This window comes from Pogona vitticeps, chromosome 1 (assembly GCF_051106095.1).
Source record: "Pogona vitticeps strain Pit_001003342236 chromosome 1, PviZW2.1, whole genome shotgun sequence".
In the NCBI taxonomy this organism is placed as follows: domain Eukaryota; kingdom Metazoa; phylum Chordata; class Lepidosauria; order Squamata; family Agamidae; genus Pogona; species Pogona vitticeps.
Genome location: NC_135783.1, coordinates 77,477,037 through 77,496,321, shown reverse-complemented (window position 1 = coordinate 77,496,321; position 19,285 = coordinate 77,477,037). Strand labels below are relative to the sequence as shown.

General features: G+C 41.0%; 1 protein-coding gene across 6 annotated transcripts in view; it reads left to right on the top strand.

Annotated features, from left to right (window-relative positions):
* UTRN (utrophin) overlaps nucleotides 1–19,285 on the top strand; it is a 431,410-nt gene that overhangs the window by 133,551 nt on the left and 278,574 nt on the right. For all 6 annotated transcript variants that reach the window (XM_078383278.1, XM_072995753.2, XM_072995759.2 and 3 more), the window contains exons 36-42: nucleotides 1,125–1,253; nucleotides 1,428–1,598; nucleotides 5,272–5,427; nucleotides 6,118–6,255; nucleotides 7,880–8,032; nucleotides 13,775–13,960; nucleotides 15,452–15,624. In XM_078383278.1, coding sequence (XP_078239404.1) covers nucleotides 1,125–1,253; nucleotides 1,428–1,598; nucleotides 5,272–5,427; nucleotides 6,118–6,255; nucleotides 7,880–8,032; nucleotides 13,775–13,960; nucleotides 15,452–15,624 — 1,106 coding nt within the window. The remainder of the gene's footprint in view (nucleotides 1–1,124; nucleotides 1,254–1,427; nucleotides 1,599–5,271; nucleotides 5,428–6,117; nucleotides 6,256–7,879; nucleotides 8,033–13,774; nucleotides 13,961–15,451; nucleotides 15,625–19,285) is intronic.

The following is a 19,285-nucleotide window of genomic DNA, read 5'->3' as shown; positions in this document are numbered from 1 at the left end:
ATGTTAACCACTGTTGTATACTTATTGTTTTCAACTTTAAATATTGTCTTTCATTGTTGTAGGCCGCCTTGGGTTATTTTCAAGGAGAAAGGTGGGGTAAAAATATTTTAAACAAACAAACAAACAACTCAGGAATAATGTAAGGTCAAGATCCAAAGAACCATTCTAGTAGGCTTTTTATTTTTTTTGGTTAGGGACACTGAAACATCCAGATGTACCTCAGGGTGGTGGTGGAGTGAGTCAGGGATCGCAACAATGAAACCCTTTTAAGATGTTGTTATCTTGCTAAACTTGCCAGGATGAGGTTATTGATGGTGGGACTTAACAGGGTCAGAGGTGTTCTATGGGTTTTTGGAACTTGAGTCATTCAGAGCAAATATCAGCACTTTGAATTTACTCCAGAGCAAATCAACAAACATTGCAGATCCTTTAGAACTAAGCTAATAGACATTCTACCAATGTTACTTGCCACCACTTGGGATGCAGCTTCTGAATTGTCTTCATAGGCGGCTTCATGTTGGGCACCAAGTTTTAACCTTATCTACTGGTGGTTCTCAAAACCAAAAATCCTAGACCTGGCGCCAGATTCTGGTTCTATTAAAGACCGTTTATATGTTTGAACATATGAACATGTTCATCCATCCATGTAGGATGGCAGATATTGCAGGGTGGCAGCAGTGGTCTTCCAGCCATTCTGTTCTATTGGGTGGCAGAGTTTTAAATGCCACATGGTATGTCCCACACTCCCCAGCAGTTCCCACTGCTGAAGTAAGATTCACCTGCTATTCCAGTTTGCTTGATGTTGGTAGGAGTGCCATCTTGTCTTTTGCCTCAGGTGGCAAAGCATCTTGGGCTGATAGCGTTCCTGTATCAGAGATACAGAAACAAGAGTCAATAAACAGTGGGATAGGGCATAAGCTTAATGTGTTCTGTGTTTCAGTTTAATTTTATTTTTGGCTTCAGTGTATTAATTTATTCAGAGGCTGTGTACTGAGTGAGCCAAAAAATTCAAATAAATGTGATGACTGAATGCTGCTAAGTATTTTCTGTTAAAATAGCTGGACCATTTTCATTTTATTGCTCTGGGTGTTTTTCATTGATTTATCTTTGCATTTGCTTTTCAGAATCACCAAAGTCAGTTGGAGATTTTTGACGAAACTGTTGCGCACATAAGCACTTGGCTGTACCAAGCTGAAGCCTTGCTGGATGAGATTGAGAAGAAATCAGCCAGCAAGAAAGAGGAAACAGTGAAGGTGGCAAGCCTAATCTCTTGCTGACATATTTTGTATAGTAATAATATATTTTGGATCCAAAGAAAACTTTGCCAAATGTCTTGGTTGATTTCCCTCATGCCACACTCCTTCCTGTTTAATCTTGCTTTGAACAAAATGCTAAGCCTGTGCCGCTTTCTTTTTTCATCTTCTCAGCGTTTAACATCAGAGTTGGATGATGTTAGTCTCAGAGTTGATAATGTCCGTGACCAAGCTATTACCCTGATGAATAGTCGTGGCGTGTCTTGTCGTGAGCTTGTAGAGCCCAAGTTAGCTGAATTGAACAGGAACTTTGAGAAGGTGTCACAGCACATCAGAAGTGCTAAGGTGAGGATGGATGATTAATAATAGAATTATGTAATAATGGGAATTATTAAATACATCTTAAATATACACTGCATATGATTAACTCTTAAAAGTAGAAATTTCATAAGATAATCATTATAAAATTTTAATGGTGCAATTTGTCATTGGTAAGCTAATGCCGCTGTGCAAAAGCTGGTTACTTTAATCATGAATTTACTTTGTGGTGCTGTATACAAGATTATCTTTGGGTTATTAATAAATTAAAGTTACTCCTTTACATTAGAAGTCATTTAAGTACAAACTAATTTTATTAAGAGGCTGCTTACAGAGAAGCTGATTCCAGATTTCTTCTTACCAGTGAGGCAGTTGATTGTTTGGAGGAAAGATGGGATGAGTTACCTCTTTGAGTTCACATACTGCTGTTGGTTGAAATACTGGGTTGTAGTCCAACCCTGCCCCCCTCCCAAGCCAAGGACTTTGACTATATCCAACAAGCCCCAGGTGATTCACGATCTTATCCTGGAGGTGGATGCAGACCTGGCATGCATAACTGAGACGTGGATTGGTGGAGAGGGGGGTCTTCCCCTGGCTCTTGTCTGTCCGCCTGGTTATGCCATGCAACACCAGGGTAGACTGGAGGGCCGGGGGGGGGGAGTAGCCATTGTTTATAAATCCAGCTCGGAGGTTACTAGGCACTCCTCGGTGGTAAAGCCAGGTCTAGAGGCACTCCACGTGTCGATTGGGGCCAGGGATGGTATTGGGATTTTGCTAGGTTACCGCGCTTTCCGCGACCCAGCCACTTCCCTTCCGGAGCTTGCCGACTTTGTCTCTGCGGCGTTGTTGGGATCCCCGAGGCTTTTGGTCTTGGGTGATTTCAACGTGCATGCGGGGGCAGAGGTTACTGGGCCAGCTTTTGAGTTCCTGGAAACCATGGCTTCCTTGAACATGTCCCAACATGTCAGCAGCCCCACCTACATGGGTGGCCACACATTGGACCTGTTTTTTTCCACCAGTTGGAGTGAGTGTGGTCTGATGGTGACTGACCTCGTGTCGGTCCCCTTGTCATGGTCAGATCACCACATGATAAAATGTAACCTCACAGTGGCTCTCGCCCCTCGCATTGAGCAGGGACCTATTTCTATGGTCCGCCCTCGAAGGCTGCTGGATTCCAGGATGTCATGAGAGGGGTCACGGCGGACCTGGCTAGCGCTCCTGTCAACGCTCTGGTTGATAGGTGGTCCACTTTCGCAACCAGGGCTATAGACATGATCGCGCCTAAACACCCTCTCTGTCGTAGAGCTCGGCCAGTGCCCTGGTTTAACCAGGAGCTTCGAGTGCTGAAGTGACATAGGAGAAGGCTAGAGCGTAGGTGGAGGAAGAACCCAATGGATTATAATAGGATAGCTGTCAGGGTCACAACTAACCTTTACCTGTCTAAGATAAAGGCTGCTTGTCAAATTTACTTCGCTAACCGGATAAGCAAAGTGTCCAACCAGCAGGCGGAGTTATTCCGTATAGTGCGTGACCTATCCGGAACTGGTCTGGATGATAGGCCTCCCCTAGTTTTCACTTGACCAGTTTGCAGCCTTTTTAAAATCTAAAGTGGAGGCCATCCGACGGGACCTCTCTCCTTTTTTGAACACAGTGAGTCGAGCAGAGATGTCCAGCACTCCGTCTTGCCCGGTAACCCTTGACTCCTTTCAGCCTGTCACGCCTGATTCTGTGGCCAGAGTGCTTGACCGCTGTTGAGCCACCACCTCCTCCTTGGACCCTTGCCCAGCCTGGCTAATCAAAGCAGCCAGGCCGATAACAACAGAATGGGCCACTGCAATAATAAATGGGCAGGTTTCCCTCTGCCCTCAAGGAGACACTCATTAGGCCCATAAGAAAGAAACCTAATTTGGCGGTGGATGAAATTGGCAATTATAGACCCGTCGCCAATGTTTCTTTCATGAGCAAAGTGGTTGAGAGGGTGGTGGCCGACCAGCTTCAGGCACATCTGGATGAAACAGATGCCCTGGATCCATTTCAGTTGGGCTTCAGGCCATGCCATGGTACAGAGACGGCATTGGTCGCCCTGTACGGTGACTTGTTGAGGGAGGCTGACAGGGGTAAAATATCTATCTCGGCGGCCTTCGATACCATCGACCACGGTATCCTCCTGGGGAGGCTCTCTGAGTTGGGTATCGGTGGCTTGGCTCTGGCTTGGTTCCATTCCTTCTTGGAGGACCGCCCCCAGAGAGTGCAGCTTGGGGAGAGTATTTCGGCCCCGTGGAATCTCAAATGTGGGGTTCCACAGGGGTCGGCTGTTTCCCCAATGTTGTTTAACATCTATATGAGGCTGCTGGGTGGGGTCATCAGGGGGTGTGGAGCATCGTGTCATCAATATGCTGATGACACCCAGCTGTACATCTCCTTTTTCAACAACTGCAGGTGATACCGTCCTGTCCCTTCAGCGCTGCCTGGGGGCCATACTGCAATGGATGCAGGAGAACGGGCTGAGGCTGAACCCAGACAAAACGGAAGTTCTGAGGGTGGGTGGCCCTGTGGATGGTGGCTAGGGAAACTCCCTCATGTTTGGGGGGTGGTGGCCCTGGCCGCGAAGAGTGGGGTCCGCAGCCTGGGGGTACACCTGGACCCGACGCTCACCATGGAAACGCAGGTGGCGTCGGTAGTCCGCACTGCCTTTTTCCACCTTTGGCGGATTGCCTGGCTGCGACCTTACCTAGACATGAGGGTGCTCACTACCTTAGTACATGCGCTCGTAATCTCTAGATTAGACTCCTGTAACGCGCTGTATGTGGGGCTCCCTTTGAAGCTGATGTGGAAACTTCAGGTGGTGCAGAATGCGACGGCCAGACTCCTTACTGGAGTGAGAAAATACCAACATATCTCTCCTACTCTGGCCATGCTGCACTGGCTGCCCATCTGTTTCCGCATTGACTTCAAAGTGTTAATGCTTACATATAAGGCCCTAAACGGTTTAGGACCCCGATACTTGGTGGAACGCCTGCTCCCACCTAGATCTACTCGGATCACCCGGATGAGCCAGGAGGTGAGCCTGAGGAGCCTAATGCCGAGGGAGGCCCGGAAGGAAAGGACACGAAACCGGGCCTTCTCGGCGGTGGCTCCTCACCTCTGGAATAACCTTCCTCCGGTGATTCGTGCGGCCCCTACGCTGGGCACTTTTAAGAGTCAACTAAAAACATGGTTGTATGTTCAGGCCTTCCCTCCTGTCAATATTAAATTAAATAAATTAAATTAAATAAATAAATAAATAAATAAATATTTAATTCTTTTTTATTTTTTCTTTCATTTATTATTTGTTTTATTATCGTATGTGTTATGGACTGTTTGTAAAATCCTTATGTTTTATCGTATACACCTAATTGGAAGCTGCCCAGAGTGGTCGACCAGACCAGATGGGCAGGATATAAATCAAATAAATAAATAAATAAATTTGGTAATAACTGATAGGAAGATTGGACATGATTGTGCTTTGGCAGAAAATCAGTTCTGTCCTCTTTCCTGTAGTGCTAAAGCAGTGCTGCTGCATCTGTTGAAAAATCTCATCCTGAAAATGATATGCTTTTACACCTTTACCAGTACAGTTGTTTAACATTTAAGTGAATAAAAAACATCTTCTGATTGGTCCATGTGCTTTTTGTGTTTCTGTTTGCCATGGTTACGTCAGATGCTTTTCAGTCAGGAGGCCCATAAAACGGTTGTCAAGCAGGAGTCCCATGGAACTTCAGTGACTTCCACAGACCTAGATATATTTGAGTCTGAGTTACAGGACATGCTGAACATAGTGGAGAAGCACATGGAATCAAAAGAAGATCACGAAAAGGTTTGTGAGCTTAATGCGAAACAGAGTTTTGCACTTGATCTCATTAATGAAAGCAGTTCCATTGATTTCCCAGCAATTATGTACTGATGCTTTCTTTATAAATATGTTTCTTCTCTTTAGCTGGAGGTCATGTTTTTGGATGTTTCTTGACAGCATAATAGTGTACCATACAAAGCTGTTGATACATGTAGTTATGCGTCTGTCCCAGTTGCACTGTGTGTTGCATCATTCGTCTTGATGTCTTTAGGTGCCAAGTCCCTCTTATAAAAGAATCCGTATTTATTTGAAGCAGAAAAAAAGAGTGTCCTGTGGTTCACAAAAGCTTATGCAGAATAAAAGCTTTCACTCTTAAAAGTGCCGTAAAACATGTTGTCGTTCTTGCTGCAACATAGTAAACATGGAGCCCCCCTGGAAACATTTGTGTGATGACAGTGAGGAAGACGGGTGGTAATGTGCTGAAACTGAGCTGCTGAATATCTGTCCCTTCTCAAATACTCATTCACTGTCCCTTTCAAAAACCTCCTTTCATGTTACCAGTTCGTATGCGGCATTCCCTACAGTGTGGTCTTTTTTTTTTCCTGTGCCACAAAGATAATATTAGAAGCACTTGCCTGTGGTTCCTCCCCACACTTTGGTCTTACCCTAAAACTTCTCTTTATGTTGCTGATGGTGTGCTTTTCGTAATTTCAGTTGGATGAAAAGAGGGCCCAAATTGAGGAAATTCTGCGAAAAGGTGAACAGCTGTTACAGCAGCTTACAGAAGACAGCAGGCGAGAGAAAATTCGTTTGCAGCTTCTGCTTCTGCAGACCAGACAGAGCAGTGTCAAGGTCAGTTTAAAAGATGTTCACTTTAGCTGTGACTGTCTCGGGTGTTCTCTGCTTCTCTGGTAGGACACATGTCCCAGGCTACACTTTGGAGGTATATTGCCTGTGTGTAGCCCCTCTCCTGAACACATTTGTGGCCAACCTGAGATGTTTGGTGCCATTGCCAAAGTATCACATTCAGTTTCACTCCGCCGTGTTGCATCACTCTCTTCCACCATCCTGGATTCTCATTATGAATGCTTTCCTTTCTATGATATAACTGGCATTTTTCTTTCATTATCCTAAAGCTAGGATTATTACAGAGTTAAATAAATATTAATAGACTGATCAATTAGTTAATCATTAAGTATTTCAAACCTACATGTAATTCACTATCCTTTGCATGCAATTTTCATTTCATCATCTTGTTCTTTCGTGCTTGCAACTCAGAAGCAAATATGTCTTTACATGTTCATCCTCCACTACAGCCGGGTGAGGGATGGGAGACAACTGAAGTAGTAGTTTGCCTGAATGTGAAGAGAAACATTGTCTAGTTTTTCATTTCCAATTAAAAGGAAAATGGTGGTGGTTTCTCTTTTTTATTATTTACATTTCAATATCAACATACAAAATCAAACAGTTTGATAATAGTGGCACAAACTTTCATATAGGTACAGCACGTATCTTGAGTAAAGCTTCTTAGTTGTAGAATTTAGTGCACTTGTCAGATGATACTATCCTTCCAAAATTTCAAAAATGGCAGTTGTTTCTCAACATGGAGGAGTCAATTTTAGAAGCTGGCAGATGTTTAAAGCCCCAGCCATAATTCCATTTCTGACTCATGCTTTGAAGGCAAATGAAGGAAGAGTTTTAGAGAGGCACAGGTGGCTGACCTGATTTCCTCCCACCCCCAGACCCTGCTGGACCACTTACTGTGCTGTACACGTGGCCAGTATCATCTCCTTTCCCCAGTCATGAGAGGAGCTTGACTGCTGCAGCCCCACCTACCTGCTTACCCAGCCACTCTGGGGCTGAGTAGGGAGACTTGTCCTCCCACCCCCTTACTGAACTGTCCCAATGGCGTCTAGGGGTGGGATATAATCAGGTTGGCCACCTGGGCTGGGGGGTGTTCATATTCGTATATGAATATAAAGCCCCCGTGTCTAAAGAGTATCCTTCAAAAAAGGAGCTGCTTTTACTGTGAGGAGCTGTCATGAAATGGTTATGCATTCCCCCCCCCCCCAATTTCTTCTCTATTATTTTCAACTGTGCTTGTGAGTCTGGGTGGCTGGGGAAAATGGAGTTCTAATTTAAACCATGTGGACAGACCATTTTGGAGAAAGTGTGGGTCTTTTTCTCACATTTACCATACATGTGGCTAAGTATTTGGAATCCATCGCTGGGAGAATAGACAGTGCAAGTTTGGTGAATAGAAAATAATTCAGTGATATTTGAAACACCAGGCAGTTTACCATACAGGCAGACAATGTTCTGATCATCTGTTTTTGTCTTTCAACAAGTTTGGTCACATTTGAAATAACTTTGGCCTGAATTTCTTTTGTACATTGTGAATGCAGATGCAGAATTCCTACATAAATCCTTTACTTCCTTGCTTCAATCCACCTTTGCTTCGTTTGTTTGGTTGTAGGAGCTTCGATCATTACAAAAGAAACAGGTAATGGAACGCTCACCTCCATTGTCCCCATATACGACGGAACAAGATAGTCATTTGCATTGGCTCAGTGAAACAACCAGAAGTGGTTCTGGACTACATGATGTGGAGGATGAGGGGAAACTACAGGTAAATCCTTTTTATTGTGAGGGAACCCTCCCCATTTATACCACAGTTTCAGTAATCACATTTTAAAGTTATGCTCACAGTTAGTCTTCTGTATTTATCATTAGCAGGTATTGGATAGTAATTTTTATAATAATGTTTATTATTTCTGTGGTGGTTCAAATCAAATCTATTTGGTTGAAATCATCTTGCCTAATTTCTGTGGTGCAACATAAATTACATAACTTTTTGGTGTGAAGTACCCTAAGTTAAGGACATTATCAGTTGCAAATTGAGTTCTGTGATGCAGTGTGCAACTGATAATGTCTGTTGTGATTTTTTTTTAACATGGTGCAGTTTGCCTCCAAAGGTTAAACCATTGGCATAGCTACACAAGTGTACTTTAGCTTATGACATTCAAAAGCAAAAATGTTTAGTAAACGGCCACTTACAGAGGATGTGTATTTCCAATTGCAGATTTCTTATTTTTTTTGCCTTTTTGTGGAAGAAGAGTTTCCACAGCTTTCCTCAATCTGCTGCTCTCCAGATCTTTTGAGCCACAACATCCTCTACCAATGACCACAGGAGTGTTGTTTAAGGGTTTTGATGGGAGTCAGCAAAACATCTGGATCACTAGTCGATCTTAGCCAGGCAGAACTATCCTAAATAATCATGGCAGAGATTCTGCTAAACACTGTGATGGGGCAGAGATTCTGCTAAACACTGGTGATGGGGCAGAGATTCTGCTAAACACTGGTGATGGGGCAGAGATTCTGCTAAACACTGGTGATGGATGCCAGACCAGATCAGGCATCAGAACAATCTCTATGCCAGGAGTGGTCTTGCTCATGCCAGACCAGACATTGGGTCAACCTCCATAACCTTCCCCACTCCCCTGGAAGTTTAGCCACTAGTGAATCAGTGGATAACCCCTGAAGGCCACTGTACCCATGGTGGCTGCATCTAGTGGCCGCTAATACAAAAGCCAGAACATCTCTTACTATGATGGAGGTTGAAAGCTTGGAAACCTTGGACAAAGAACAGAGGGCAGGGAGCAGAAGGCTGTTTCAGGAAGCAGGGAGATCTCAACAAAGGAGCAAGATGGGGTTTGTCATCTGGGGGGGGTTCCCTGGTCTGGCAGGGGAATCCTCAAAAGTTCTGATGGGTTGTAACCATGATTCGAATAATATGTTGGGACCTTTGGGTCTGTTTGCTGTGTCCCTCCCTATGGATAACTCAGGGGAGTGTACACTTATAAATTATTCCAAAAGAGCAAACATTTATTTTTTCAGTCTTTCTAGGATATTTGTCACTCCTTTTTAACAAAAATTAGTTACCGCACACAAGTTAACCCAGTGTGGTGTAGTGTGTAGAATTAAGGAATAGGACTTGGGAAACCTGGATTCAAATCCCTGTTTGGCCATGAAAACTCACTTGAGGAGAAGGATGTAACTGGAAAATCATATCATAAATTTCTCAGTTTCTTTGAAAGCCCTGTCAGGGTCATTGTAAGACGGTTCCAATTTGATGGTACACAGCATACACAGCTCTAGTTAAGAAACATAGAATTTTGGAAGGTTTTTCATGTAATTTTTTTGTGGAATGGGAATACAGTGGTGCCCCTCATGATGATGACCCCGCATGACGAGGAAATCGCTTGACGATGACTTTTTTGCGATCGCTATAGCGATCGCAAAACGATGGTTCCTATGGGTTTGGTTTTTTTTGCTTAACGATGATTAGGTCCCTGCTTCGGGAACCATTTTTTCACTGGACAATTTTCCCAGCTGATCGTGGGCTCCACAGAATGGCTTCCGGCTGTTTTCCGACCCTTGTTTCGGAAGAAAGGCATTAAAAACAGCTGATTGGCGCTCATAAAATGGCCGCCCTATGGAGGATCTTCGCTGGATGAGCAGGTATTTTCCCCATTGGAATGCATTAACTGGTTTTCAATGCATTCCAATGGGTTTTTTTCGCATGACGACGATTTTGCTGTACAGCGATTTTGACAGAACGGATTATCGTTGTCATGCGGGACACCACTGTATTGGATTTTGATATGTGTGACTTGGAGGGGAAGAACTGAGTGACTCCTACTCATTCAAGTTTTTGGTTAGCTGGCATATGCTATAGAGGCTTTCCTAGGTAAGAAACCTACAGAATTTTGGAAAGATATGTATAAGGGCTAGAAGGTTTTGATGAGTTTCTACAGTGAATTCTAGAATTTGCAGGCAGCAGAGTCAGCAGTTACGGTGCCTGAAGGATTAGGGATAAGGATAGCCTGAAAAGTTATTTTTCCAACTTCTCATTATTCGTGGTGTGAATAGCTCCTCTGCCTTCCTATGGATATGTCCTTCTGAGAACCAGATGCTCTTGATAAACAATGGTATGTGGTCACCTTCACACCCTGCTTGTGATCTTCAGAAGCATCTGGCTAACTGCCACTGAAGATGAAATACTGGAGGAGGCAGGCCTGTGTTTGATCCCCATAGGCAACTCATTCAAAAGGGCATAACAATTAACAACTCTATTCATCAAAGTCGCATCCTGTCCTTACTCCAAGGAGTTTGAGCTTGCGTATGAATGGTTACTAGGCCAACCTTACAACAGATGCAGTATACCAGATAATATCCCCAATTGGCATGTCTTTAAAACATGGTCAGTCAAAAATAGGCATGAAAAGGTGAGTTATTCATTTCCTAAATTACTCTGCAGAATCAGTAAGAGTCCAGTACAGAGTGAAGGTCATCATGTTCCTCAGAAGATAAATGTTAAGACAGTTACAGTGCTATGGATTTATTGTTAACTATTTACCATCTATAGTGTGCCAAATATTAAGGAGAAATTCAGACCCTAGATACCTTATGTCCAGGGTTCACAAGAAAAGGCAGAAATTATGATTTCCCAAGTCCCAGAAAAATAAAATACTTCTAAGATAAAAAATAAATAAATAAATAAATAAATAAATAAATAAATATTTTTTTTAAAAAAAATCAAATTGGGCTTTACTTAAACTTCCTACAAAAATGACTTGAAAATCAGAAAACCCTTCAAGCACTAAAATACCAATTAACACTTTGTCCATCTTCACACATGAAAGGTAGGTCATATTTTTATTCTCTCCACATTTTATTATTGTAGCACTATGTAAATGTTATCAAAACACAGAATAAAGAACAAGGATCTATCCCTTTTAAAAGTGGTTTACAGAAATGGAGCCCAATGCTCATAGGCCTAAGCTGTTGAATCTTTACTTCCATCAACAAAGAGTAGAGACAAACTGTTGCTTTCCTTCCTGTCATTGCAGTGCTCAGTAAGACCCCATGGCAGAAGACTGTAACAGGAAAAGGCATCCAAAATGGGTGGGAGCTTCTTAAAAAGGAAAAATCTAAGGGCACAATTGCAAACAATCCCAACAAGGAAAAAAAAAAAGACGGAAAACAGCAAAAAAGACCAAAATGGCTTCACAAAAAGAGCTCAGAGAGGACCTGAAAACAAACATAGGAAAAGAACACATATAGGAAGTGGAAGGAAGGCCAGATTACAAAGGAAGAGTACAGACAAGTAGCAACACATTACAGGGGTGGCATTAGAAACACAAAAGCTGAGAATGAGCTGAGGTTAGCAACAAAAAAGCATTCTTCTGGTATGTGCATAATGAAAGACAGGAAATACAAAAAACAAGCACTCAGCTATTGAAAGAATGAATAACTGAAAGAATCATGTAAAAATTGTAACAGATGACAAAGAAAAGTCAGAAGTGCTCAGTTCTATTTTAGCTCAGTCTTCCAAAAAGACAGTCCATGACTTTCCGGGCAAATATGAAATAAAAGTGGAGGGGACAAGACTGCAGTTTGAGACTGACAAACAAATAAATAATTGGAGAATACCTTATTACTTTGAATGAGTTTAAATCTCCAGGGTCCGATGAACTGCATCCAAGAGGAGATGCCTGAGTAGCTCTCAGTTCTCTATTATTTTCTTGAAATCATGGAGGTTGGGTGAAGTGCTGGATGACTGGAGAATGACTACCATTGTCTCTATCTTCGAAAAGGGCAAAAAGGAGGAACATGGGAATTATGTGTCTCATAATCTTCTGGTTAGGAGGCAGACTAGGTGTGGGCTGGATAGAACAACTGTCAGGTGAATACACAGTGGGCTACAGAATCGTAGAGAGTGTTTATCAATGACTCCTCAAACTGGGAGGAGTTAACAAGTTGGGTACCAGAAGACTCAGTCTTGGGCTGATACTCTTCAATATTTTTTATTAATAACTTGGATGAGGGAGTTCAGAGAATGTTGGACAAGGGAATGTTCAGGGAATTATCCAATTGGGGATGACACAAAATTGAGTGGACTAGCTAATCTCCTGGAAGACAAAAGCAAAATTCAAAAAGACCTTGATAGGTTCAAGCGCTGGGCTAAAAACAATGGAATAAAATTTTACACGGATAAATGCTAAGTTCTTGTTGTCGTTTAATCATTAAGTCGTGTCCGACTCTTCGTGACAGAGCACGCCAGGCTTCCACTGCCTCCCAGAGTTTGGTCAAATTCATGTTGGTAGCTTAGATGATACTGTCCAACCATCTCATCCTCTGTTGTCCCCTTCTCCTCTTGCCTTCGCATTTTCCCAACATCAGGGTCAACATCAGGCTAAATTCTACACCTAGAAAAAGAACACAAGACATACAGTGACAATATGGGGGATACTTGGCTTAGTTATACTAGGTATGAGAAGGATCTTGAATTGTTGTAAATTAGAAGCTGAATATGAGCAAACAGTGAAATGCAGCTGCAAAAAAGGCAATTGTTATTTTGGGCTATATTAACAGATATATAGTCTCCAAATCCCATGAAGTACTAGTTCCCCTCTATTCAGCACTGGTTAGACTTCATCTTGTGTACTGTCTCCAGTTCTGAACACTGCACTTTAAGAAGGAGTCTAAAAACTGTCAAACAGAGAAGGGACAGGGTCTGTCTTGATCATCACAGAGTGCAAGACACATAATAATAGGTTCAAGTTACAGGAAGCCAGATTTTGGATGAATATCAGGAAAAACTTCCTAACTTAACAGTGCGACAGTGGAGCCACTTGCCTCGGGAGGTGGTGAGAGCACCAGTGCTGGAGGCGTTCGAGAGAAAAGTAGACAAGCATCTGTTAGATATACTTTGATTTGGATTCATGCGTTGAGGAGGGACTTGGACTTGGTCCTTCTAACTCCATTATCCTGTTGTTCTGTGGAATAATCTTATTCTTTTCCTAAATTTATTTATTTATTTATTTATTTATTTATTTATTTATTTATTTATTTATTTATTTATTTATTTATTTATTTATTTATTTATTTAACTTGTAAGTTTGGGGTTAATTGGGACTCGGTGATTACCATTGATTGAGATTTGCTTGATCTTATGTGGCATCTGATAGAGCATTTTGTTTTTTAAAATTGAAGCAGAACGACATGTCAATTGATAGGAATCCAGGTGCAATACTTGGTATAATGATTCTGTATAATTATAGAAAGGTGTACTTTCTGTAATTATAATGGAGACTGATGTGGGATGGTGTGTCAGTTATTAATCAGATCCTGCACAATATGTTTTTATAATTTATTTTTCAATATTTTCTTCATTTCTTCATTTAAAAAAACAGACTGTCATTAAACCCTAAAGATCATGAAAATACAAATAAGTTAAGTTTTGTTTCCTAATTAAGTTATTTTTTAAACAGCTATTTAAATGACATTGGTTTTTTTCCACCCTCAGGCAATCCCCCAGAGGATTCAGGGTTCTCATTCTTCAGTAATTAGGACATCTCCATTCCCTGCAGAATACTTGGTTGAAATTAACAAGATTTTGCTGGCTATAGCTGATGCTGAACTCTTGTTGAATGCTCCAGAACTTCATTCCGGTATTTATGAAGATTTTTCCACTCAAGAAGATTCATTAAAGGTACCAGAAACAGGAGCATTATATTCAGATAGAAACTTGATTTTAAGTGTTTGAAATGGTGGGTCTTGGTTAAAAAGGTTCTGACACTGTTATCATATGAGTAAATCCCAATTGTTATAGAATTAGCTCAGCAAAAATGTTCTGTGTTTCCATACTCTAGGACAGTGGTCCCCAGCCTTGGGCCTCCAGATGTTCTCGGACTTCAACTCCCAGAAATCCTGTCCAGCAGAGGCGGTGGTGAAGGCTTCTGGGAGTTGTAGTCTAAGAACATCTGGAGGCCCGTTGGGGACCACTGCTCTAGGAAATCAGTTGCCTCTTCTTTCCCAGGCATCTGTGCCTCTGATGTTTGTAGACTAGTCTCATAATCTTAACAAGAGATGGGTATGAACTTGCAGGTTGGCGATTTGTGCTGGTTTATCAGCCGAACAGTGTTCAGTGCTTGGAAGCCCCACCTCCTCTGGTGGGCATGCTGTCAGACGTAGAGCTTGGAGGAGGCAAGGCAGCCAGGCAACTGCCTCTGAGTGGGTGCCTGCTGGAGGAGGTGGGGCTTTGAAGCACCAAACGTCTGTTTGGCCAATAAATGTACCAGCACAAACTACTGAACTGGTGGTTTGTGCCCATCTCTAGTCTTAACTGTTGTGTTGCCCTGAATTTGTTACATAATTTCAGTTATTGAAAACGTAACTTATTAGGATGCCTTTCCTATCCTTTTATTGTGATGCAATGGGGAGAATTCAAACTGAAACAAGTTGTAGAAGGGAGTTGCAGAGAAAAGAGCAAGACAAATGTTAGCATCCAGTCATTTGTGCAGGCAGTGAGAATGGGAGTGCACTTCTGCAAAGCACTCATTATATTTATTTATTTAACTATATTCACAATATACTGCCCAAACTGGGTGATAAGAATGTTTTGTTAGATGGTTTCTAAACAGAGGCTTTTGGACTATTGGGTCAGGGAAATGTTAAAAATTACAGTCTGTATCAGTTTTCACACTGCCTTAAGTATGCAGGGAAGGATGTAATGTATATGTGTTTGTTTTTGTGATGGAAATTAAAATGTGATAGCAATCTATCCTTTTACTGGAGAATATGTTTGTGTTTTTTGAAAAACATTTTAGTAGGTCATTCTGATAAAACTTAGAGTTTTGAGAAATCCAGGGAGAAAGAACTATCTAAAGTAATAGGTTTCAATCTGTGTGAAATATTTTCCTTAAAATAATAAAGTGCATACTTAAATGCATCAATCAGAAAATGTACTTAGATTACAAGTTCAATGGATGCAAATTTTGTTTACTTTTATAAAACATTATTTGAAAACTGTGTAGAACTATATATGTCTTATAGTTTTATAGAAGGTTTTAAGTCTGTATAGTAGTGGTGCCTTTGGCCATTTTAACAAGTCTATTTTTCCAGCTGGTTGTTTTTCTTGAACAGTTAGTAATGCTGCATTACTGAACATTTCAGTAATATTTTTCATTTAATGTCCTTACAGAGCATAAAAAGCATGTTAGACAAGCTGGGGGATCAGATAGCAATTATTCATGAAAAGCAACCAGATGTTATAGTGGAAGCATCTGGATCTGAAGCCATGCAAATAGGAGATTCTCTAACCCAGCTGAATGCAGAATGGGACAGAATTAACAAGATGTATAATGACCGTAAATGGTAAGTGAAAGTGCTGAGTGATACTGATACCTGAAGGACTGTCTCCTTCCATATGAACCTACCCGGCAGTTAAGATCTAGCCAGGGGGCCCTTTTGAAAGAAGGTAAGAGGGATGTCTTGTAGATAAGGGGCCTTTTCGGCAGCTGCCCCCAGACTATGGAATGCCCTCCCGACGGAGATTTGTCTGGCGCTGACGCTGATGATATTTCGGCGCCAGGTCAAAACCTTCCTGTTCCAGAAGGCTTTTAATTGAACTAATATCAGCTGTGGGTCCAATGGCAATTTTTAGAGTATATCTTTTAAATTGCATTTTAATTATTTTGCCTTTTTATTGTATTTTAAATGTTGTAAGCCGCCCAGAGACCTTTGGGTAGTGTAGGCAGCATATAAGTTAAATAAACAAATAAATAAATACTTGTTGCTTAAAAACAAACAATTTGCACCATGAAGAGACAATTGCTGTGATAGCATAGGTGGGAAAAAGGATTTTGCAATTTCTGATACAGTTTTCTGCAATCTCTTGGTTTATTAATAGTATTAATAGTAATTGTGAAGTTGCTTAGTGCGTGCCAGATGAAAATGTGAGGAATCTTTTTTGGCACACAGGCCAGTTTGGAACTGAAATGACTTCATTCTAGTAGTGGAGGAGGCTAAGGGCATAGAATGTGAATAAATCAAAGTAGATGGGACTAGGTGTAATTAATAGTTCTTGACTACCTTTCTTGAGAAAATAGCATCTCTGAAAATTCACCAACCATTTATCTGACTTTTCGGGCTTGTTTAATGGATTTGCTGTTGTATGTGCAACAGCAAATCCAGAGCACTCTCATGTGATATCCCAGGTGTTCTTGGCGCATAAAAAGTAGGATAAGGGAGAGATGTTTGCTCTTATTGTGGCTATTTGTGTACACGATTATCTACATTTAACATTTTGTCATCCATTTGGAAACTTCAGAAATCTTACTAAATTAACAGTTAGGCAGGAAAACCAGTTTTTCCAACTTAAAAGAGAAACGTTCATAGTTAATTGATGAAATACAGCTGATTGATCTTCAAGCCGATTCATTGGGGGGCATTTCTTGGATGTCATAAATATTGTATCTTATTTTGCATCTCATTTATGTGACTAGGCTTGCTTGGCATTTTTAATCCCAAACTTGTAATAATAGTTACAAGATTCTTAATGAATTTTTAATGCTAAGACTTTATAATACTGTAAATAGCATTTTCAGATGCTTATCATAATGTTTTACTCTTTGTGGTCCATGGATAGTGTCATTAAGACCCTGGAGCTTGTTAATATACATTGTATTACAGAAGATTTTTGTTTCTTGATTAAGAAAAAAATGAAAATGCTTGTATTATTATTTATATTGACACTCCAGCATCAGTTAAACTTATAATTATATTTACATTTTAGGACAAAATTGGCTAAATACACAGTGGAGTATTTAAAAAATTATGATCACTTGTATGTGATTGGCAGACTATTTCATTGTGTCATGTCAGTATATTATCAAGTTCAGTGTTAAGTCTTTGAATCTTTTTCAGTGCCTTCTCTTACAACTGAAGAATTGCCTCTCCTTTTTATTGAGGGTTAGATACTCCTTATCGTAGCTTCTTAGGTTTCAAGGTTCATGGGAACAAACACACTGAAAATGGACATCGAGCCTTTCATGATAGGACTATGGTCTCGAAGGACTTAAAGTTACTGAGAGCCAAAGCAGACATTACTTCAATCAAACAGTGCTTTCCCTCTATGTATTGAATAATTTCTGTTTGATTTCTAGACTCTTGATATAGTTTGGATTAGACCCCCTAATGCCTGCAATTTATTTTTCAATATGGCAATCCGTAGCAATTTTGTCATATAAATTGTAGATGTGTTGAGCCTTGTTGGATCAGGTCCACAGAAACAGAGGATAGAAGTCCTCTATGGCCATCACCACTACTGTCCTGTATGCTAGGATTCCAGCACAAATTGGTCAACTTGAACTTACTCTAGGGGAAAAAAAAACAAACCTCTGTAGCTGCAAGCTACCTCAGCCCAGAACCTAATAGGGCTGCTTCTCTGTTTATATCATTTTACAATTGGACTGTGTTTATACCTCTTTCCTCACAAAATCTTTACTGTTCCTCACTGTGTGCCGTATGCAGCTTTGTGCTTGGAGTCTGAATTAACTAGGCTGAACATGCAAGTGTGGTTGAGACAATTTAAGTACTGCCTGAGAATTTGTTTCCTGCTAGACAAAGACCCCTTAAGTAGGGGCATCCTGCCTGACTCCTTCCATTCTCCCTGCCAAAGACTGTTCATTCAAAAGGTTCAAACTTTGGGTATTTTACTAGACCACTTGGGTGCTCTTAGCGTTTATGCAGTCATATAGATTGCTAAAAGTTAGGCTTTTGGACACCGAAAGGCAAGACCTTTCTGGGGCAGCCCATAAAGTTTGTTCACCTTTAAACTTACAACTCCCTCTATACATTGACAAATTAGCTAGTTATCTGCATATTATAGAGAGCCCACATGAACGGCGTGCCTTCACTCTCTCAAGATGCAGTGTACTTCCATCTAATGTTCTATATGGTAGATTTAACTCCCAACCAATGAAACACCGCTCTGCCCTTGTAATCCTGGGGCCCTTGAGTCCCCGGCACATATACTTCTTTATTGTACAGTATACAATGATATCCGTGCATCTAACTTGGAGCGAACTCTTGCTAGTTTACCTGGTCAATCAGAGGAGGTAATTCTGTACACTCTCCTGCTAGGAGAGAACAAAATCTATACCAGGCAAATGGCCAAATATATCAATCTATTAATACAGCGATGCAGGTCACAATTTCCAACAAACTTCTTGGTCTTCCCTCATGAGATGTAATCAGCAACTCCCCAGGTTTGTCAAAGCCGCGCTGCTGATGTCTAGCTGTTTTCCCCCCCCAAATGAATTATATTTGTTTTGCTGTGTTTCATCAGTATTTATGCTACTCGTCCTCTTTGTTTCCTCTCTAATAGGGCATACACTTCTCATCCGGGCGAGGACTGTTGCCTGTTGCATTATATGTTTTTTTTTCAGATGCCAATAAAAGTTCTTGACTGGACTTGACTTGATTGTGTTTATAGGCAGCATCTAACTTCTTTTGAACATTAGTTTGACAGTGAATATCTGTTGCCTTTAAATTCTTCTGAATGAATTTTAAGACTGGTGCTTATTGCTTTTTAAAAAAGGTTTCTTCTAAGCTTAGATTCGTGCTTCCTTTCTGGTGGTTCCTGAGGCACTTGTTTAACTAAATGCTGATGTGTATACAATATATTGGGGAACGTGTGGCCCATAGGCATCTGTCTTTATGTGGGTTTCAGAAACCCCCAAATATTGTTTCCATCCAAAAACTGAAAATTGTTCTTGCCATTGAAAAGCTACCCTGTCCCTCATCCTTTTTAGGTCAGGAATAACATTTTTAAAAAGAAAGAAGTGACAATTTCATAAAGCAACTTTTCCCAGTGTAAAATATGCTAAAAATAACACTGAAATGACAAATTGTGTTCTGTGAGTCTGTGGAGGGTCTATGTGGGTTTTTTGTTTTGGCTGAAAATGGTTTTCAGTGGGTTTGAAGAGGGGATGTTAACAATTTTTTATATAATCTAGGAAAGGGCAACCCAGAC